Source organism: Schistocerca cancellata, chromosome 2 (genome assembly GCF_023864275.1).
Source record: "Schistocerca cancellata isolate TAMUIC-IGC-003103 chromosome 2, iqSchCanc2.1, whole genome shotgun sequence".
Taxonomy (NCBI): domain Eukaryota; kingdom Metazoa; phylum Arthropoda; class Insecta; order Orthoptera; family Acrididae; genus Schistocerca; species Schistocerca cancellata.
The window spans coordinates 854,238,833-854,262,173 of record NC_064627.1 but is presented as its reverse complement, the minus strand read 5'-3'; the positions used below and the strand labels follow the sequence as shown (position 1 = coordinate 854,262,173).

Here is a 23,341-nt window from a genome sequence, read left to right as displayed (position 1 = left end):
AGTTTATTATTTATAGTTACCTGGTCTATAGTAATGAGAATATAAATGAGTTTCATCTTAAGAACTCGGTACATCGACATGACTCAAGAAATGCACATGTAAATGACATACCATACACCAAACTAACAAAGATCCACCACAGTTATAACATCTTGGCATTATATTTAAATAAACTCTCACAAATTACTCGCACATTGTGTATGAATAAATTCAAAAGTAAATTTGGGAAAAGTAAAGATTACATCACAGTGGAAGAATTTCAAGAAAACATAACAGTGGAGCTACCTTTACGATGGTAAGCTATTAAAAATAGTAATGTCCAGTACTGTACAATATGCATTGTTAAACAAATCAATGTACACACATCAAAAAAGTTATGCATCACTTCGGTTCCCAGAACTCCTGAAGATAGACATTGACTGTGGATACTGTATCACAAACACAGTCCCTTTGACTGTTCAGAGATGTCACTAAACGTGCCCAAAGATGTAAACAACCATGCATGAGCAGCAGCTATTAGACAGAGGGGTTCCGACAGCCGATCAGTTCCAGTCATTCCACCAGGAAGGAGGTACACGGTTCATGTTGTCTGTAGTTCAACCATGCCTAGACGGTCGATACCATGGTTTGATCCCATCCGCATTGGTAGTTTGTACCAGGAAGGGCTCTCGACAAGGGAAGTGTTCAGGCATTTCAGAGTGAACCAAAGCGATGTTGTTCGGACACGGAGGAGTTACAGAGAGACAGGAACTGTCGATGACATGCCTCACTCAGGCTGCCCAAGGACTACTACTGCAGTGGAAGACCGCTACCTATGGATTATGGCTTGGAGGAACCCTGACAGCAACACCACCATGTTGAATAATGCTTTTCGTGCAGCCACAGGTTGTCATGTTATGAGTCAAACTGTGCGCAATAGGAGCGAGGTTCATCTTTGCAACTACGACACCATGCAGCGCAGTACAGATGGGCCCAACAACATACTAAATGGACAGCTCAGGATTGGCATCACATTCTCTTCACCAATGAGTGTCGCTTATGCCTTCAACCAGACAATTGTCAGAGATGTGTTTGGAGGCAACCTGGTCAGGCTGAATGCCTCAGACCCCCTGTCCAGCGAGTGCAGCAAGGTGGAGGTTTCCTGCTGTTTTGGGGTGGCATTATGTGGGGCCGAATACGCCGCGGTGCTGTAACGGCTGTACAATACATGAATGCCATCCTCTGACCGATAGTGCAACCATGTCGGCAGCATATTGGCGAGGCATTCGTCTTTGTGGATGACAGTTCGCATCCCCATTTTGCACATATTGTGAATGACTTCCTCCAGGATAACATCCCTCGACTAGAGAGGCCAGCATGCTCTCCAGACATGAACGATATCAAATATGCCTTGGATAGAATGGAAAGGGCTGTTTTTGGATTACATGACCTACCAACCACTCTGATGGATCAGTGCCAAATTGCTGTAGAGCAGTGTGACAATCTGGACCAACAGTGCCTTGATGAACTTGTGGATAGTATGTCACGATGAATACGGACATGCACCAATGCAAGAGGAAATGCTACTGAGTATTAGAGGTACCTGTGTGGGCCGTCACCTTTGAAGGTCTCACTGTATGATGGTACAACATGCAATGTGTGGTTTTCATGTGCAATAAAAAGGACGGAAATGATGTTTATGTTGATCTCTATTACAGTTTTCTGTACAGTTTCTAGAACTCTTGGAACCGAGGTGATGCAAAACTTTTTTTGATGTGGCATAATGCAGATGTAACGTGTATAGTCTAGTAAGCAAATATAATGTATTACTACAACTGTATTAATTAATTACTGTAAATACATTAATTCATAAATTATAATGTGTAAAGATCGAGTACTTCTCTAATAATAGTTGCATGGAGAGTGTTCATAGGTGAATAAATTTATTCTAAATCTAAATCTGATTTGTAAAGAGAATTATGAAAATGGCAAATGTAATGTCTGTGGACCACATTTTATAGTTCAGTCTTTTCTAGAAGATGCTTGCACAATTACAGTTAAACAAATTGAAAAATAGAACTTTATCTTTTATCTTCATGTCAAATAAAGTCTATATTCTTGAATTTCTTCATACTTAATCATGCACTTTAGCAGCCTACACACATTATCAGCCTGGTTATATTTTGGTCAAATTGTTTTAGTTCCACTTGGTTCTAATTACTAAACTGTACCTTCTTTTGTAATCATCTTCTTGCTGTTCTTGCTATTAATCAGTAAAGCAGCCGCGAAGGCACCATAACTGTGATTCGTGAATTGTACCAAACATCTGCCGTCACCAGGCATGGCTCATAGTTTCCATTTTATAACCAAGTATTAAACAACACCAAAATAAGATCAATAAGCAGCATATTTATCTGCTAATTTCACATTTTCCAACACTTTATCATAACAAATTGCACCAAAAGACACATTTTGGAGGGGTCTTTATGTAGTGTATGTTAACTTTGCTACATGCATAATATTCTTCGTGTTTTCAGTTCTAAACTTGAGATATGTAATATATTGTGTTTGCTTGATAAACAGTAATGTTCCATGATGTCAGAAGTATTGTGCTGTGATTGGTTCAAATGGCTCTGAGCACTATGGAACTTAACTGCTGAGGTCACCAGTCCCCTAGAACTTAGAACTACTTAAACCTAACTAACCTAAGGACATCACACACATCCATGCCCGAGGCAGCATTCGAACCTGCAACCATAGCAGTCGCGCGGTTCCAGACTGTAGCGCCTAGAACCGCTCGGCCACTCCGTCCGGCTGTGCTGTGAATGACTGATGGACAAACAGAGCAGTCATCATGTTGATTTAAGTGTTTGCAAAAGCTAACATACTATGTGTTTCGTTGTTTTGATCTTGGATGGATAAAGTTTTGTCTATAACTGATACTCTTGTTACCAACAGTGTTATCTCTGACCCACGTGCATTTCCTCCACAGTATTGTGTAAAGTGATCAAAAATCTTGCAAGCAGCTCACCATGAGAATGGCTGAGAGCTTGTCAGCCGAAATATCGGAACAAGAATTACTAATATCCTGGGTGCATGTCCAAAAATTATGGAATAACTAACATACTGTATTTGTTGGTTTTCATATTTATACATGTACATTATGAAAATATACAGTTTAAGAGATACAGTGCATCAAAAGTTTCTCCAGCACACTTCTATTTTAGTTCACTTTGTTGTGCTGAATGTTGAAAAATTGACGGTGGATAAACATGTTTACATGTTTAGTATGCTAAATAGACAATTACAATAAGGGACTTGCTTCTTACCACCTATCAATGTTGTTTTGCTTACCTTAATTCATTTGTTTGTAGATGAAATCATCTCATATCCCTGTCTGTTCTCTAAAATGGTGTGTGAACATCTCATTGAAATATTGATAATTCAGTGGTACTTCATCAAGACAAAACATCACAAGTGCACAAAGCCTGTCATCATTCATAGTATTTTGCATGAATGTTATCATCCATTTTAGTGTAGATAGCAGCATTCTGCCTCTCCTTTCATCAATGGAAAAAGTTGCTAATACCTGAAGCAATCTAACAGTTTCAGGAAAAGCTCATGCCAAGTTGTTTTCATAAAGAAAGTTCAGTAACGTGAAAGGACCTAATGCTTTCATGAAATCCTTTCAGCTGTTCCGTACATAACGTAAGAAAGCTACAGCAACTTTTAGTTCCTTCTGTGAAAAATGAAACAATTTGATGTTTCAGAAACAACAATGGTCCAAACAGGTGTCCAACTGATGAGCAATCAGTAAAAATGAATTGATCACTGATCTAAGTCATGATGCAGCCACAGACATCTTGTGCCTACATCTTTGTTGATTCCATGAGGTGTCCGCATTTTTCAGTTTGTTCTTCTTGCTCCTAGTGATGGTCAATGTCAAATGAGACCCTAATATGCTTGATAGATGCTTTTGTTCTCCCATTAGTTGAGTATGGGTGCCGATGACCTCACTGTTGAATGCCCTGTGCATACCACCACCACCACCACTGTCACCACCACCACCTCCAGGACAGATGCTGCAAAATGAGGTTCATAGTCAATAGTTCCCACAGCATCAATATTAATTTGCTGTAGTTCTGGAACAGGATGTCACAGTAAGGATGATTTTATTTTAAAATAATGTAACCAGAAGAGGAATTCTTCATTTTACAGGAAACTCTTGGGTCCCATGGTCTTGTAATCGTTAGTGTCACCATCTGTATTTTTTTCCATGCACTCAACAATTTTCTTTTGATATTTTTATGTAGTGTTTGCACTCTTGTGATTTGAAATTCCATCTATTGGACTGAGGAAAGGTAGGAATATATTTCTTCAGCATCTTGTCAAGGACAGCTGTGCATTTAGGGGCCAGGGAAAAAAGGTAGAAATTCCATCCAAGTTGCTGAATAAGATCTGCACTAGGTTATTGCCTGTCACGCAATGCTCAGCGATTAAATTTAACTGGTGTGAGTGGCAGTGAATAAAGTAAACATTTTCATACACCTCTTTAATTCTAAGATGGCCATACATTACAGGAGCACAGTTGTTACACTGAGCTATCAGTTTTTCAGGTGTCTCCTTACAGTTAGTGCAACTAGGCATTAGCCACCCATACAACTATAATTGCACATTTGATATACTTGAAAGTTTATAGCACTAGAGAAGACTTTGACAAAACTGTCTATAATTGAATCATAATCCTATGTGACATTCTTGAAAAGTTGCAGTGTGCACAGAGAAAAAATGACAAGCCAGTGCCTCTTGTTGTGTCTAGACAAGACAGCCTAGACACAATGAGAGGAAGCCGAAAGGCACGCGCTTAAACTCGCGCAGGCTGGCGTGAGGTCTGAAACAGGATACGTAATGAATGCTATAAAGAAAAGTACGTAGCTTCTGGAATACTTAACTTTAATCCACATTTGTAGAACATCGCTCTAGATGATACATTAATAGAATCGCAATATCGATTGAATACGGCGCCTTGCTAGGTCGTAGCAAATGTAGCTGAAGGCTATGCTAACTATCGTCTCGGCAAATGAGAGCGTAATTCTCAGTGAACCATGGCTAGCAACTTCGGCTGTACAACTGGGGCGAGTGCTAGTACGTCTCTCTAGACCTGCCGTGTGGTGGCGCTCGGTCTGCAATTACTGACAGTGGCGACACGCGGGTCCGTCGTGTACTAGCGGACCGCGGCCGATTTAAAAGCTACCACCTAGCAAGTGCGGTGTCTGGCGGTGACACCACATCTCTGGCAGCTGTAGTGTGAACTCTTTTGACAGCTCGCTTAAACACACCAGCCAACAGTAATTTAAAATCTGTGTTGCTACATCAGCCCCCTTGTGGGAAATGGAGTGTCAAGCAAAAATCTTGCTGGGAAGTGCACTCAACATCCAGAGCATGTTCTTTGTTCAGATAGCAGGTCTGCTTTTGGAGGTGCAGTTGTGCTTGAGAATGAGACTGAGGCTGGCTCTGTGGTAAATGTGTTGGCGATACTTCTGGGAACATGTAAGCTCATTTCACCCAACAATCGAGACTGTGGTAGATCTGTGTCACTAAAATGACCAAAGTCCATGCTCCTCTTTTGATGACACCATGTGGGCCTGTGTAAGATTTTTGTAGCACTGCTTTGACACCATCTGTGTATAGCAGGATATGTGTGCCTATTTGTAAATCATGATGCACAAATGTTGGTCTCGTGCCATATCTGGATGCTCGATGAGGGTGAATGCGCACATTGTATTCTTTCAGGCGACAAACAAAGTCTGTCTGGTCAGGGTCAGGAAGTTGCATGACACTTGGGTCAATGAATTTGCCAGGGTTTTGTAAGGCTTTGCTGTATGTGAACTCCACTGATAAAGAATCCAAGCCCAGTTTATATGTGTTGCGAAGACCAATCAGGACCATGGCTAAGGCTGTTGTAAAATTAGTGTCATGACACATCGGTACAGCTTTCAAAGAATGGTGCCAGCATTCAATCACATCATTGCTTGATGGGTGGTAGCTTGTCATCCTATGATGGAATAGCACCACAGAATTTGCTAAGTTCAGTAAATAGCTCTGATTCAAAATGTTGGCTACAGTTAGTAGTGATGTGCAGTGGACAACTGAAACTGGAAATACAGTTTGAGGTAAAGACGAAGGCTAGCATTTCTGTTGATATGTTGTCAACTGGTATTGCTTCTGGCCTGCGAGTGCAACGATCATTTGCAGTTTACGAACGGGGCTCACTATTTGATGGAGGTAGCAGATCTACTACTTCAATGTGCACATGCACAAATTATGTCATTGTATCTGGAAAATCTCCCACTGGTGTACCTTTATGTCACTAGCAGGAACATCAACCAGTTGAACTGTAGGATGAACAATGCATGTTTCAGTAGAGTCTGGAGTTCCTGGTCAGATTATTGTGCCTTTGCAAGTTGTGCAAAATCAGTAGCATCTGTTACACTGCTAACTCAAGACAGTCGGTCATGATGTTGTCAGTGCCTAACATGTGAAGGATGTCACTGCATAATTGGGCATGAACTCTAAATGATTGTACTGACTTGGTGAGCATGTGTTGTTGTTCTGTATAAAAGCATAGGTAAGCAGCTTGTGATCAGTAAAAATTGTGAACTCTCTGGCTTTTAACAAGTGGTGAAAGTGCTTGATCGATTCATAAATAGCAAGAAGTTCATGATCGTAAGTGCTCCATTTTCGCTGCAAAGGTGAGAACTGATGTGAAAATAAGGTTAGTGGTTGCCAAGTGTCATCAGTGAGCTGTTGTAATACTGCACCAATAGCAGTATGGCTAGCATCTACAGACCAAAGCAACACAAACCAAAACATTGCATCAAAACAAGTGTTCAGTTCCTAGTGCTGTGAAATGTGGGAAACAAAACCGCAAACTAGCATTTATAAGAAGAGGAACAACATCAAAAATGCAGCAGGAGTGTAATATGTAGAAAATTGTCCACGCAACCTGCCACTGAAGATTTCTTGTAGAAAATAAAGGCGAAACGCGTATGGCATGAAAATTGTGTTTCATTCAGTTGTAGTCAGATGGTCCTTAAAGTAAAAGTTATCAGTATATCGTAATGTTTTGGACAGACCCAAGAAAACCTGGTTTTCTGATTTTTCAATATGGTGCTTCAAGACTGTCCAGTTCTGACATTAGACCAACTAGTCCCTGATAAATTTGTAGGTGGCTGGACTTTCCTGTTTCATCATGGCCTCTAATGGTAAACTAAAATTTTCCACAAAATTTAATGCAGTATATTATATTAACCACTATACTACCCAATATAACTACTATATTACCCAATATACTGACATATTTTGCTTTGTATGTCTTTACATAGGTAGGTAGTATCTACAATGATAAACCAGAACATTATGACCACAGCAACATGTCGTGGCATGGAAGCAATGAGGACTTGGTAGGCTGCTGTAGGGAGTTGGCACCACATCTCTACATACAAGTCATCTAATTCCCGTAAATTGCGGGTATGGTGGCTTTGAGCTATGACGCCACATTCAATCACACATCAGAAGTCTTCGATTGGGTTCAGCTTTGGTGAGTTGGGGGGTCCAGCACATCAATTAGAATTCACAACTGGATTCCTCAAACCACTCCATGACACTCCTGGTTTTATGACATAGCACATTATCTTGTTGAAAAATGCCACTGCTTTTGGAAAGCATGATCATCATGAAGGGGTGTGGCCTGCAGCCAGTATACGATACTTCTTGACTATCATGGTGCCTTGCACGAGCTCCACTGGACCCATGAATGCTCACATGAATGTTTCCCAGGGCAATAATGGAGCTTCCTATAGCTTGACTCCATGCCACAGTACAGGTAACAAGGAGCTGTTCCCCTGGAAGGCGACGGATTTGTGCACTTCCACCAGCATGATGAAGAAGGTACTGGGATTTATCAGACCACGCAATGCTCTGACACTGTGCCAATGTCCAGTGCTGATGGTCACATGCCCATGTCAGTCATAGTTGCCGATATCATGGTGTTAACATTGCCATATGCATGTGTCTTCGGCTGCAGAGGCGATTGTTAGTAGTGTTCAGTGCACTGTGGGTTCAGACAGGCTTTTATTCTGCCCAGCATTAAAGTCTGATGTTAATTCCACCACAGTTCACTGCCTGTCCTGTTTTACCAGTGTCCCCAGACTGTGACGTCCAAAATCTCTAATGAAGGGTGGCTGCTCAACTCCACGATGCCTGGATGTGGTTTCACATTGGTTTTTCCATGTGCTGAAGGCACTCACCTTAGCCCTCCTTGAACACCAGACAAGTCATGCAGTTTCCAGAATGCTTGTGCCAAGCCCCCAGGCCATCACAATCTGCCCTCTGTCAAACTCACATATACTGTGCACCTTTCACATTCTACACACGGACACCATGCTCACTGATACCACATGCACCATGCATGTGTCTGACTAGTAGTCATTCCTCACCAGGTGACGCTGCTATCACCTAGCTGGATTTATATTGATAGTAGTCAGTAATCACAATGTTCTGGCTGATCAGTTTAGTTGGCACGTAATGTCCACTTTCCTGAGCACTGAAACTTCATTTAAACCATTTTACATGTTTTTCATTTGAATTGTATTTTTTCACCTTTGCATAGAAATTCTTTAAGTCTGTGATACCATTCTCAGAACTGGTGCTATCATTACAATCTGTAACAAGACATTGAAACAGAAAAATACATTTTTCACTTCAGAACCACTCAGCTGCATTGTACAGTGCTCTGCTGAAATTGCGTGTATACCCTTGCATGGATTTACACTATTTTTGTTCTTAATTGATGTTTAGATTGGGTATGGGCACACCAAATTCCTTCATTTGTATTCTAAGCTCATGTTCCAAACTTTTGCCTAATAAATTCCCACTGAATTCATATTGTGCTGTTTGCAGACTCATGATGTGCTGCATTTATTCACAAGAAACTGAAACTCACTAGAACTCAGGCACAATACACTCACAGAAAGGAACTTACTAATAATGCACTTTATGCTGCAAACACCATCAGAAGGCAAGGGAACGTACGGTCATGGGGCATTTTTTGCATGCTTATTTCCTTTAACCATTCATGAAAATCTCGCTAGGTGAAATTAATTAACATTAAAATGAAACAAAACTGCTACAGTGCATAATTTTTTGTTAAAGTTAACAGACATTAATAACAAAACTCTAAAGACCTGAGGTCTTCTGACTCCAAGTGACTCAGAACTAGGAAACCAAGTGCTCAAGAAGAGTTTACAGACAAAGCCAAGCTGACTCTTGTTAGTAGTAAAGGTACAATAAATGTTATATCAAGGTCTTTTGTTGTGCTTTTTCTGTAGCTAGTGATGTTTCATAATGTCTTGTAGCTCTTCCTTTTGATGTAGAGTGGGACATTATCAGCAGTGCCATACCTCTTCGCATGGATTACTGGAAGCTTGTTTGGATTCCTTTCACAATGGCTGAGGGACGGAGGGTGGCTGTCTCATCTAGCAGCATACAAAGTTTTCAATGGAATTGGTAAATACAGTGTGTTCTATTATTAGTTGGCTGTTTATTTACTTAATTTTGTATTACATATGTGATGGTAATTTAAATCTCATTGAACTTAACCACAGCATACAACACATATTATGAAACCACAATTTCAGACAAATAGTTTATGTTCAAATTGAGGACATGTTTGAAATGCACAAAGTAAATGTGTCTGTTTGGTGTAGAAATTGTAACATCATGAACCAAACTCCAGAAGGGCTTGTAAAAACATTTCCCATTCAAAATGTGAAAAAGCTTGTACACAACTTAATGTAAAGGCATATACATTTCTTAGATAACTGTTTAACAACAAAAATAATCAATTTTTAACATAATGTAATGGGATAGATAAAAAAAATCTGCTCACCGAGTGGCAGCAGGAAAACACACACATAAAGAAAAGTTTTAGTTATGAAAGCTTTTGGAGCCAGTGGCTCCTTCTTCCAGTAGAAACGTTGAAGGAGAAGGAATGGAGTGAAGGAAAAGGACTGGAGAGCTTTATGAAAAGGGGCAGAGTTCAGAAAAGGCCATGACTTCATAAAATCATGCCCTGAAATGAGATTCATTCTGCCTGAGATTTTGCTCACCACACCTACAGTAGCTTTTCAGTGTCCTCCCAATCTCTGTGATGCCCTTGTTGGACCCTGTGCTCCTTTTGCATCCATCTCCCTACCCCTGTGACCGTCCCCACTGCAAGACTTGCCCTATTCATCCTCCTACCACCACCTATATCAGCCTTGTAACTGGCAAAACATTTACTATTAAAGGGAGAGCCACCTGTGAAATGACACAAGTCATATACCAGCTGTTGTGTAAACACTGTTTGACCTTTTACATCGGCATGACTACCAAAAAATTATCAGTAAGGCTGAATAGGCATAGGCAGAGGGTTTGTGCTGGCAACACATAATATCCTGTTGCAAAGCATTCTCTACAATGTGACATCAAGACCTCAGAGCCTGTTTCACTACATATGGGTTCTGGTTTCTTCCCCCAGACACTGGTTTCTCAGAACCCCACAGATAGGAGAACTAGTGCTACAACATGTCCTTGGTCCTTGCTACCGACCTGATCTTAGTTTACATTAATTTCTTCTGTCTCAGTATTTCTTCACAGTAACTACTCCTTCTTCACTCTATTTTAGTTTTCTACATCTTCCATTTTCTGACCTGTCTAGTTTTTGCCATTCCCCCTCCCACCTCTGTTACATACAGTGCACTCTTATTAACTTGTGCATGATGTTCTTAGCAGTAATCTCAGTTTTGTATTTTACTCTGTCTTCCACCTTTAAGGTTTCCAAATCTCATCCGGTGCAGTCCCCAATAATCAGTCTTCCTGTACATCCCATCTGGTAAGTCTCCTTTGCTCCAGGATTCTGTGTGACTTTTCTGAACTCTACCCCTTTTCCTAAACATTTCCAGTCCTTTTCCTTCATCCCTCTTCCTTCCCCTTCAACCCTTCTGCCAGTACCCACTGGCTCCAAAAGCGTGCATAAGAAAAACTTTATTTCGTATGAGTTTTCTCTTGCCACCATATGGTGAGTATATTTTTTTATCTATCCAATTACATTATATTAGATTATTGTTTTGTATCATGTACAATTTTTGTTTCTCATTTGTGAGGTGGTCCCTGCCTGAACTGAGTGGTAAGAATTGTTACTTCTGATTTGAGAGGTAGGGATCCAGTTAATTTGATCGATTTCACAAAGTCATTTTCCTTAGCAGGCCCATGAATGTGTCCAATAGTATAATACAAACACATGTAGACAGGTGAAATAGGCTGTTAGGAGACAACTTAGGAAATACTTTTGGGTGTGTCATAAGCTGTCACATGTACTGAACTTTTTGTAAATGTAAGCAGTTACAATACAATAAAACTGTCATTTTTAAATATGAATTACATTTTTTGCAAATTCGTTGATCAACTGATTGTAAAACTCAGACCTCAGCTGGTGTGGGTTGTCCTTTTCAGTTAATAATAGATCTAGGTTTGTAGGCTGTTCTTGATTGTGTGAGCTACATACATAGTTTTTTATCCTTTTGATTGCTGAAAATTTCTCTCAACTGAGGCACCAGATGGAGGGATAATTAGAATAAGTATAATAGTCTCACAATATCACAGTATGCTGTCTGGGGCCAATTTCATAATAAACTTCAGCAAATCACCGACACTTTTATGACACATCTCTCAGGAAATATAGGCAATCACTAGCCATGATCTTAAACAACAAAAAACTAAAACTGATTGATAGCAATATTTTAGTGATTGTAATGCATGTTCAGGGTAATATTGTCTATATATTGGTCAAAATTGTGTACATTTAAAAGTTGCAAAAATAACAAGAGAGCCCAAGCTACTGAATCTACATTGTAACTGCAACATCACTGTGTATGAAATTTTACAGTAGATTCTTGCAAAGTTTGTTTCCAAATTGACTGCAGTTTTAGTAACTGGTTCAGCCATATATTGGCCATGAATGAATCCTTCCCAATTCATTAAAATCCATCACATTTGATATGCAACATTTCAGCCAATTCATTAATTTTATTACACATTAGCCAATGTAGTAAGCTCAAAATACCAATTCAGGTGTTAGTAAGAGGGAAAAATCTGCAAAAGTGTGTAAAACAAAAAATAAACAGACATCTTGCCTCATTATTTCAGATCCACAAGCAGCAGTATAGGCTTCTTCATCCCACTTATCTAGATCTATTATATTTTTTAAAAGTGAAACTAGTTGCCTTTGATATAAGTTTTCACTAAATGGGATGCAGAACTCCACTGCATGGCAGAACCTTTAGGCACTTGTTTCTTTACTTCCTCATCTAGAACCCAGGTTCTTTTTGTGAACTTGGGGTGAAAACTGGAAGAACATTCAAAGAGAGGAAATGAATCCTGCATTCTTTGATCTTTGATGTAGCTTGCAGTAGCAATGAATTCAGTCAACGAGCGATACAGTGAATGAAAATTACAGTAGAAAACATGTTTACCATTATCAATTACAATCCTTTCAGATGACCAGCCAATTGCTGCACCATCATAACTCTGAGCTTTTTGATGAATTTTAGAAATGTTTCATGGGCTTGGCCAATAGCTGAACAGCTGTAACATAATGAAGTACTGAGGAGACCTGTGAGAAATTGCATGTATCTGTTGCTTCATCCAGAATAACTGTGACAAAATTAGATTCATTTTTCTGCTTTCTTATTTTATCCATAAATGTGTTTCGAAGAGAAGCAGTCAAGTCTTTCTGCATTAGATTTGACATGTATGTTCTAAATGAAGTTTCAGCTTTTCATCTTATTCACTGACAATATGTATGAGTTCAGCATAATTGATTTTATTTAGATTTTGCTTATCAGGGTGTCCTGACAGCCACTTCTTGGTGCTGTAAAGTCACATATTGAAATGCGGTGTGGAAGATTTCTAGTTGTGATGCATGATTCACTTGTAGGTCTACCCAGTTGTATTATGTTCCCCTCCTCTTGGAAACTGTGAGCAGAAAAGTTGTGCCACAGAGACCCACATTCAACGTGGCTAGTGTTACCATGATTTTGCCGCTCAGCAGTATGATATACTATGGGCTAAGTTGCTTACCTTCCCACCAATGGCAGCGTACCTGTGTAATGGTTATTATAATCTACAAAGGCTATTTATGGTATTGCTATAATGCAGAACTATATACTTAATGTGTAATTACTTGTTTACCTTACCCATGAGTATGTTTTACTTGTTGTTGTTGTTGTGGTCTTCAGTCCTGAGACTGGTTTGATGCAGCTCTCCATGCTACTCTATCCTGTGCAAGCTTCTTCGTCTCCCAATACGTACTGCAGCCTACATCCTTCTGAATCTGTTTAGTGTATTCATCTCTTGGTCTCCCTCTATGATTTTTACCCTCCACGCTGCCCTCCAATACTAAATTGGTGATCCCTTGATGCCTCAGAACATGTCCTACTAACCGGTCCCTTCTTTTTGTCAAGTTGTGCCACATAATCCTCTTCTCCCCAATTCTATTCAATACCTCCTCATTAGTTCATTAGTTATGTGATCTACCCATCTTATCTTCAGCATTCTTCTGTAGCACCACATTTCAAAGGCTTCTATTCTCTTCTTATCCAAACTATTTATCGTCCATGTTTCACTTCCATACATGGCTACACTCCATACAAAAAACTTTCAGAAAAGACTTCCTGACATTTAAATCTGTACTCAATGTTAACAAATTTCTCTTCTTCAGAAACGCTTTCCTTGCCATTGCCAGTCTACATTTTATATCCTCTCTACTTCGACCATCATCAGTTACTTTGCTCCCCAAATAGCAAAACTCGTTTACTACTTTAAGCATCTCATTTCCTAATCTAATTCCCTCAGCATCGCTGACTTAATTCGACTACATTCCATTATCCTCGTTTTGCTTTTGTTGATGTTCATCTTATACCCTCCCTTCAAGACACTGTCCATTCCTTTCAACTGCTCTTCCAAGTCCCTTGCTGTCTCTGACAGAATTACAATGTCATCGGCGAACCTTAAAGTTTTTATTTCTTCTCCATGGATTTTAATACCTACTCTGAATTTTTCTTTTGTTTCCTTTACTGCTTGCTCAATATACAGATTGAATAACATCGGGGAGAGGCTACAATCCTGTCTCACTCCCTCCCCAACCACTGCTTCCCTTTCATGTCCCTCGACTCTTACAACTGCCATCTGGTTTCTGTACAAATTGTAAATAGCCTTTCGCTCCTTGTATTTTACCCCTGCCACCTTCAGAATTTGAAAGAGATTATTCCAGTCAACATTGTCAAAAGCTTTCTCCAAGTCTACAAATGCTAGAAACATAGGTTTGCCTTTTCTTAATCTAGCTTCTAAGATAAGTCGTAGGGTCAGTATTGCCTCACGTGTTCCCATATTTCTATATCCAAACTGTTCTTCCTCGAGGTCGGCTTCTACCAGTTTTTCCGTTCGTCTGTACAGAATTCGCGATAGTATTTTGCAGCTGTGACTTATTAAACTGACAGTTCGGTAATTTTCACATCTGTCAACACCTGCTTTCTTTGGGATTGGAATTATTATATTCTTGAAGTCTGAGGGTATTTCTCCTGTCTCATACATTTTGCTCACCAGATGGTAGAGTTTTGTCAGGAGTGGCTCTCCCAAGGCTGTCAGTAGTTCTAATGGAATGTTGTGTACTCCCGGGGGCTTGTTTCGACTTAGGTCTTTCAGTGCTCTATCAAATTCTTCACACAGTATCATATCTCCCATTTCATCTTCATCTACATCCTCTTCCATTTCCATAATATTGTCCTCAAGAACATCACCCTAGTATAGTCCCTCTATATACTCCTTCCACCGTTCTGCTTTCCCTTCTTTGCTTAGAACTGGGTTTTCATCTGAGCCCTTGATATGTTTTACTTAGCACCAGAAAAAAAATTATGACTTTCTTTGTATTTCCTCACAAGAAGATCCACAGTTGATTCACTGTGGGATTTGGTGAGTGCGGGTAACAGGGTAGGCAGAGCCATGCATCACAGAGCTCCAGGTGCCGCATGCACAGAATATTCAGAGAATATCAGTCCTTGTCTGAATCGTAGCTCATAGTGAGTGCAAACTTATGAAGTCGCTGAGAACCATGAAAATCTGTAGTGCTGATCCAAAACTATTGTATAGTTTTGCATTTATCAGCCCAAGCAGAGAATGCTTTTAAACTTTAATATTTCCATTACTTTCGCCAATGTTTCCAATTTATGCTGGCTAAGCAGTGCTCAGCTTGCTTCCATAGAATACACACCAATGGTCCTAAGCCTTTACCCTCTTGAGTGACCTGTGTCGTGTTGCTGTGTAAAAGTAACACGTTTGTGAAGGAATTTTGATTGCTTACACAGAAAGAATTTATTTAAGCATCCAGAGTTGCAGCTTCATCTTCATTCATTTGTTTCATATATTAGAAGTAGTTATTGGTCTCCCTGGGACATACCTAGCCATGAGTTTTTGTATAACAATGGCCTACAACTTGTGGCACTACACTATTCCGAGGTCACATCTGCAGCTGCAGCACATGCCAAGGCAACATTTGCACTCTCACTGTAATGTGTTTGCTCATTTTGTTGTTTCCTCTGCTTGATCACTCAGGTGAATTGTGAATTCATTTATTTATTTTTCAGTCTTCTATACAATTCTAAATTGTCTTCACTACTACAAGCCATTTTTGAATATTTTGTCCAATTTTTTGCTCGAAATATAAAAAGCATGAGGTTTTAATATGAAGTTTCTATTATTATCATTCTGTTGTTCTCAAAGGCACCTTATCCATTTTCTGGGCCATGATTGTGAGTTTCCAGTGTACCATCAATTCATGCTGAGCATCATAACACAAGTTCATCCAAATGAAACCACAGATTTTAAGAATTTACCTTCCAGAAACAACAAAAGACAGAAAAATAACCCCAGTACTCATAGTCAGAGAAAAGTTGAAAGTGTTGAGCAGTCCACATAGAAGTTCAATTCCCAAGTCATAGTTGTGCTGTTGCTTGTTGGTAGAATATTGGCAATACCACAGGAACAATCATTTTGTGTGCTGCATTTAGCCAACTTAGATTCCATTGTTCATGTATGATGTGCATTTTGCCAACAGTTCCACAAAAAGCCTTTTCATACGCAAATCATTGAAAATTCATTGTAGAGGGTTACACCTGCAAACAAGAAAGCACAAGTCAACCAAGCAAAGTGGGTGAAAATGTTGAGCATATCTGTACAACTTACCAAAGGAACCCTAGGAAATCCCCAACATGAGCAAGCAATGACCTTAAAATCTTAGCCAGTGGTACGGTGAGTTCTGAAACATAATCTGTATCAGAAGTCACACAGTCTGCTGTTATTGCAAGCATTGCATCATGACTACCACACTAAAAGGTAGAACTTTTGCACTGCAGTGAACATGGAAGAGGATAATTTTTTTGAACAAGTATTTTTTTTGGTAATCCACATTTCATCTTTCAAGTACATTCAATTGACATAATATTAGATTTCGACTTAAAACATGTGGTAGTTAATCAACACGAAAGGGATTCACTTGTAGTTAACACCTGCTGTGCTGTTTCTGTAAATAAAGTATATTGTTCATTCATTTTTATTGAAAATACTGTCAAAGGAATCTCTTAGTTAGAGACCAGCAGATTCTTGAAAGGCAAAAGATGAGCTGCCATTTAGATGTTTGTTGTGTAACTGATCATACTTACATTGAATGCATAACAATTTGAACATTAAATTTTAAACCTTTCTCTATCCAAGAGTGCTAGAGTTGTGATTCAACCCTTTGTAGTTTGTGAAAATTAAGTTTTGAATTCTGATCCTTTTTTAATTTCGCCATAAAAACTGATTCTTTCTGTCACTGGCATTCCTCATCTTTCTCAGCTGATGCTTCCAAATGTTAAAGGCGGTAGCAGTACAACAGCATCACTATGACATGCAAACACTGTTACAGCAAATAAAGTGTTCTGTGATACAGTCTGTCAGTTCCAGTGAAAATGGATGTCATTCATGTGTCAAATATCTGAAGAAAAAGAACCTAAAATAACAGTTGTAAAGTTTCAAGACTGGGAGAAATAAATATGCTATTGACAGTCTTTGTTGCCTGTTACATCTTATGTGCCTGTTCTGATGGCTAGAAAGTTTGATTTGAGTGTGAAACTTGGAGGGAGACTGATAGGGGAAGACCATGTTAGAGTTTTATGTAGCTTCTTATTTGACCTGCACACAGGATTGCTAGCATACTTTCATTCCATGCTGTCCTATGGCATAATATTCTGGGACAATGCAACTGGTGGTACAAAAGTGCCATGAAGCTGATTACCAGACATCTTGAAGAAGCCTTTCCACAGACCATATGTGTCAATACATGTACTCCCTAACATATTTATAGTTAATATCTAGCCATTTCCTCGCAGCTTCATTCGCATATGCGTTCAAGACATATATTGCATACATGTCCTCAGCCCCTTCATGTTGACTTCTTCCTCTCCCATCTCTCTTTCCACCTCATCCTCCAACCTCTGTCTCTCCATCTCCTCCTTTCCCATCGCTCTGTCTCTCATCTTCTCCCCCACCCTCTCTTTGTCCACCACCCCCTCTCTCTGATCATATCTTTCTGTCCCTCTTCTGTACATATTCTCCTCCCCTTGTCTCTCTCCATCTTCCCTTCCCCCTTTTCCTTTTCCACTTTCCCACTACACCTCTACACCTTCCACCTGTTTCTTACATCTCCCCCTTTCCCTGTCCTCCTCCTCCTCCTCCTCCCCCCCTCCTCCTCTTTCTGACCATCTCTCCCTCTCTCTGTACATCTCCTGCTCCCCCTTTCTCCATCAGTCCCCTCCTCGCCCCTCTCTCTGTTCATCTCTTCCTTTCCCACCTGCCCACTACCTTCCAACTGCCTCCTGCATCTTCCCTTCCTCCCCCTCCTTCTGACCATCTCTGCCTGCTTCTCTCTCTCTCTCTCTCTCTCTCTCCTCTGTCCATCTCCTTGCCCCTCTTCCTATCCATCTTTTCCACCCCCTCTCTTTGCCCATCACAGCCTCCTCCACAGCTTCCTCTGTCTATCTCCTCCTGTGCTCTCTCTCTCTGTTCATATTCTTCTCCCCCCCCCCCTTTCTGTCCACCTCATACTCCTCCTCCCTCTCACTATTAATCTCTCCCCCTCCCTTTTCTCAGCTGTACCCATCTGCATATGTAGCCCCTGCAATGCATGCAGCTACTGCCCACACAACATGCCTCCTACCATCTCTCTCTGTCCATAACCTCCTCCCTCCTCTCTGCCCAACTGTTCCTCCCACATTTTATTTCCACCTCATCCTCCTCCACACTCTCTTTGTCTGTCCCTTTCTCACTCCTCTTTTTGTCCATGTCCTCTGCCCCCTCTCTCTATCCATTTCAAACCTCTTCCGCATTCTCTTTGTCCATCTTCTCCTCCCCCTCTCTCTGCCCATGATCTCGCCCCACCTCTCTGTTCATGTCCTCATCCTCCTTTCTTTCTCTGTCCACCCTATCTTCCCCCCTCTCTCACTATCCCTCCCTCCCCCTCTCTTTGCTCAGCTGTGCCCATCCACAAGTATAGCCACTGCAATGCATGCCGACACTACCCACACAACCCATCGTGCACAGCACGGGGTGAAAAAAAAAAAGAACAAAGAAAAAGTCTATTTGCCCGTATCTCTATTCCTATAGGAGGCAGGAGTTCTAATTTAGGAGATGCTGTACAGAGACATAGACACACATAAATCCAGCCATGGTCAGTGCCACTTGTTACGGAATTATGAATGCCTCCATGGAAATGCATCAGTGTTGGTGGCCGATAAAATAAGCTGATTCTATCCCCACATTACATTCCTGGTGTGCAGGGTGGCCCACGCGGCAGGGGCTGAGAAGCCTTTTATTGCTCATATCTCTGCTACTATGAGAGCTATGAGGTTCTAACCCCCATAATGCTGATTCTTGTGGGGCAGGCAGTATGTGTGCCAAATTTGGTTGAAAAAAATTCAGTGGTTCGAGAGGAGATACGGAACATATACACATGCATCCTATTTTTAGTGTAAACAGTGGATTTAGAATAAATTCTGAAAGTCATAACCACAACACTAATTTCCATATTGACTATGTGTCGATGTTTAGGTTTCAGAATGGATTTTTATATTCTGCTGTAAAAGTCTTTTAGCAGGTTGCTAGCAGGCAGGAAATCAGAAATCCCCAAATATTCTGAAGTAAACTAAAAGAAGATTTTGTTGATCAGTCCATCTCCGATTTATCAGAACATTTTGACTCATTAATGTGAAATTTGGTTTACACAAATCTTTTCATTTAACAGACTTTTAACTGTACCAGTTGGTAGGTGGCACACAGTGTTCTCTGTTAAGTTAAATATACACTTAATTGGAAGCATTAGATAAAGTCAGCAGGTGAGAAATGTTACGAGTACAGGCAGTGGCTCTTTTCAGAGTACTGGTAGCTACTTTTCTGTTAATTAGCTAGATATAATTCCCTTAATTATCAGTGTAACTACATTAGTGTTAGTTGTAGTTGGTTGTTACGAATGTTACAAAAGTAGATTGAAACGGCTGCTTCTGCGAACTGATGTGTAGGGTGGCTTGGTCCACATTGTTAAAGGCTATCATTAATGTTGGAATTCATGGAACATTATATGTTAATGAATGAATCTGTATCATTTGTCTTCTTAATGAGTGAAATTTTTTCTTTCAAAAATGCCATCAGCTCTATGGATAATTTGGTAACATGATTGAGAATATTTTCTTCCCCTGTATCTGGGCTGTTGTTGATCATCTTCACTACTTGTTTGCATTAATCTTTGAGACATAGGAACTCCAGGTGTTTTGAACTAGAGTGTAGCTCACTATAAAGCAGTAACAAGTAATCATGATATAACTCATACTGCAAACATGCCAAAACCATCTTAGCTGATATACAACAATTGTGGTTTCAATGCTGTTGATGTCCACTCTTCCTAGGACTTGCAAGTTGGTGACTTAATCCTCAGATTTGATTTCCAGAATGAGCCTTCCCAAATTATGCATTAAATTGCAGAGAACCGTCAAAGTTGAAATATTAATTTCCATTAGTACTTGATTACTAGTTTCAAGCCTAATCTCATTATCAAATCATTTGATAAGCTATGCAATAACATACATTATGACAGCCACACGAATGTTCATTTAAGTTAAATACATCTTTAGTATAATGCAGTACGGAGCTGAACTTCATTCACCTGATCTCAGAAATAGTCGTCAAATATAAAGGAAATTAATATTGCAATTTTGATAGTTATCTGCAATTTATTGCTCAATGTGGTTAAACAGAATAGTTGCTGATACCATGCCTTCCAGAATCATGGAAATTAGTAAAGAATGAATCTTTTCAGAATGAATTTTTCTCTCTGTGGTTGTGTGTGTGCTGATAATGAAATTTCGTGGCATATGAAAACTGTGCAGCAAACGAGGACTCAAACATGGGACCTTTGCATTTCGTGGGTAAATGCTCCACTGAGTGAACTAGTCAAGCATGACCCATTCTCACAACTTTAGTGCCGCAGGTACCTTATATCCTACCTTCCAAAAGCCACAGAATTTCTCCTGCTAAACTTCCTGGATGAGCATTATTCCTGGGAGAAAGGGTATTGTGAAGATATGGCTTAGCCACAGCCAGTGGGATTGTTTCCAGAAAGAATATTTCATTATAGAAAGTAAGAACAGATATTGTTGATATTCTCTACATTTTTATTAAATTTGTTCTGCACTGCCAGTTGAGCTACTGGATCTTTGTACACTGCCATTTGACTCAGTAAGAACACTCTCAGAGACAACGTGAACACAACTTCGTAAGATTCTAGCAAGAAATGTACCCGTTATGAATGGAAGTGATATGCCCAAATAATTGTCACTTATATTACAGTCACATTTTTTGAGTATGTAAGCAATATTTAAGTTACCAGGTACTTCCTTAGTACACCAAATTGAAAATTTGTAAAGTGTGTACCTGAGAGGTAAGCTGCTACTTTGAATTAACTTGATATATTGACTTATACCTAAACTATCCATTCATTATCTCATTTGCTGACGTCACTATGCACAGGAACAAGTGACTCAGAACTTAACTTCAATAATTGACCATGTGATTTGTTAAGGACACATGAGTTTTACAGGGCCCCAAATCTGTCTCAGACCATTACTTACTGGTTTTGGTAATTTACTTTCCCTTTAAGCTAAAAGAAATTGTAGGTGAAGAGATGGCAAGTATAAAAAGTCTTCAAAGATCCACTATAATCTGTTAAATTTGCAGGAGAATTAACACACTTCCTCTATCAACTTAGACTGGCAGCAAAGACATAACATACGGAGGATGATACTGTAGGGAATATGTATCAGTCTGTTACAGAAGTGACATATTAGGTGACCTTTGAAGCTCTGGGGGAGAAAAAAAAATTGAAAAAAAGGGGAGGAATTCATAGTGGCATGAGGAAGTAGAGAAATTGTGAAGATGAAAAAGGAGGCCTATAATAAATGCCTGAGCACTTGACTTGATGAAGACCTTAAAATGTATGGAACTAAACTGAAAGCAGCACAAAGGGCCATTACTGAAGCAAAAAAATTAGACTTGGCTGAATGTCAGAGAGAATACAGAAGAAAACTTTGGTGGTACTAAAGCAAGCAGAGCATGAAAGATACAGTAGATGATGAGAGTTGAAACCAAAGATAGAGCTGGGATTACACTAATAAGCCTGGAGGAGAGGGTAAAGTATTACAAAGCCCTGCTTATCGAGAAGAGAAAAGAAATTATACAAGGAATTTTAAATTTGATGGAAGAAGGTGAACATTTAAGTATAGCCGAAGCATGTGAAAAGTGGGGAATAACCGGGTCCAGATGGAGTAAACATAGATTTAATAGCGTCAGCTCCTGTTGGCCCAGTTGTATAGTAAGTGTTTGAAAGGGGAACAGGTACACAAGGAATGGAGAAAGACTGTTATTACTTCTGTCTGTAGGAAAAGGAATAGGCAGCACTTGGAAACTACTGGGACGTAAGTGTGATGTCATCACTAGCACATTTGTACGGAGAATCTTAGAAGAAAGAATAGAGATGGAAGTACAGAAGGATTTTAGACTAGGGTGCACATGAGTTGATGGAATATTCACATTATGGACTTTAATAGAAGGGAATTGCCAGACTCATAGGAGACCCATTTAGTCTTTCTGGATTTGCAGAAGGCCTGTGATAGAGTACCACAAAACAATCTGTTAACAATATGAAGAATAGTGGCATTTACATCAAAGCAGCTAAACAGTTTTATATGGACTGTGTGAGTGCAGTCAGTGTAAGAAATTCAGTGTCAGCCGAGTTTCCTGTTACAAATGGGCTATGCCAAGTATGTGCAACAGCATCAACACTATTTAAAAGTCTATGTGGAGGAAGCAGATGAAGTCTGGAGGAACACTTGGGAGATCTTGTGGGAATAAAACCTTGTACACACTTCTCTTCACTGATGACCAGATTGTAATACCATCAGATGTACATCTTTTAAGTATCTGGGGGTTATGATATCCTCAAACAAAAAAGTGAAGATGACATAAACAATAAAATATGGCAGGGCAGGAGGACCATATGACAACTGAACTGAGTCCTTTGGAATAACAAAAAGGACCAAACAGGTGATGTATTATTCACTTGTTTAAAATGTTGCTATGTGTGGATAATAAACAATCATCAGAGAAACGAGTTGCTTCCAGTAGAGATGGACTTTTGGTGGTGAAGTTGTGGCGTCTCCAAGCTGGACTGTATACCTAATAACTGAGACTTAGGTGTTGATAGATCAATAATAGGTAACATAGAGGTGAAATGTCTAAAATACTATTGATGTGTAGAAAAGATTGCCTAAGAAAGTGTGGTATTGGATTCTAGTGAAAAGAAGAAACTTTGGAACGAAGAAACTTTGGATGATCTAGATGGAGCTGGAGTTGGGAAGTGATGAATGCCAGAGGACTACAAGAAGGTGACTGACAGTTGTAGAATTTTCACAAGATGATGATGAATTAACATGAGGGTGATGCTTTTGAATTAAGGAACCTTTCCAAATCTCAGTGTTTTAGTTGATTAGGGGCACTAGAGAGAAAATCTAATGCATTAGCAGAACTGGAGTTCAGACATATGAAGAAATATTCCTTTCAGCGTTAAAATTTTTTTTAACTGTCTATTGGGATAGTAGGATGGTAGAAATATACACATTGAAAT

General features: G+C 39.7%; 1 protein-coding gene across 1 annotated transcript in view; it reads left to right on the top strand.

Moving 5' to 3' along the window:
• Positions 1–9,572, top strand: part of LOC126159319 (sialin-like) — a 196,829-nt gene extending 187,257 nt beyond the window's left edge. The window contains exon 7 of the mRNA XM_049916507.1: positions 9,414–9,572. Coding sequence (XP_049772464.1) covers positions 9,414–9,572 — 159 coding nt within the window. The remainder of the gene's footprint in view (positions 1–9,413) is intronic.
• The last annotated feature ends 13,769 nt before the right edge of the window (positions 9,573–23,341 follow it).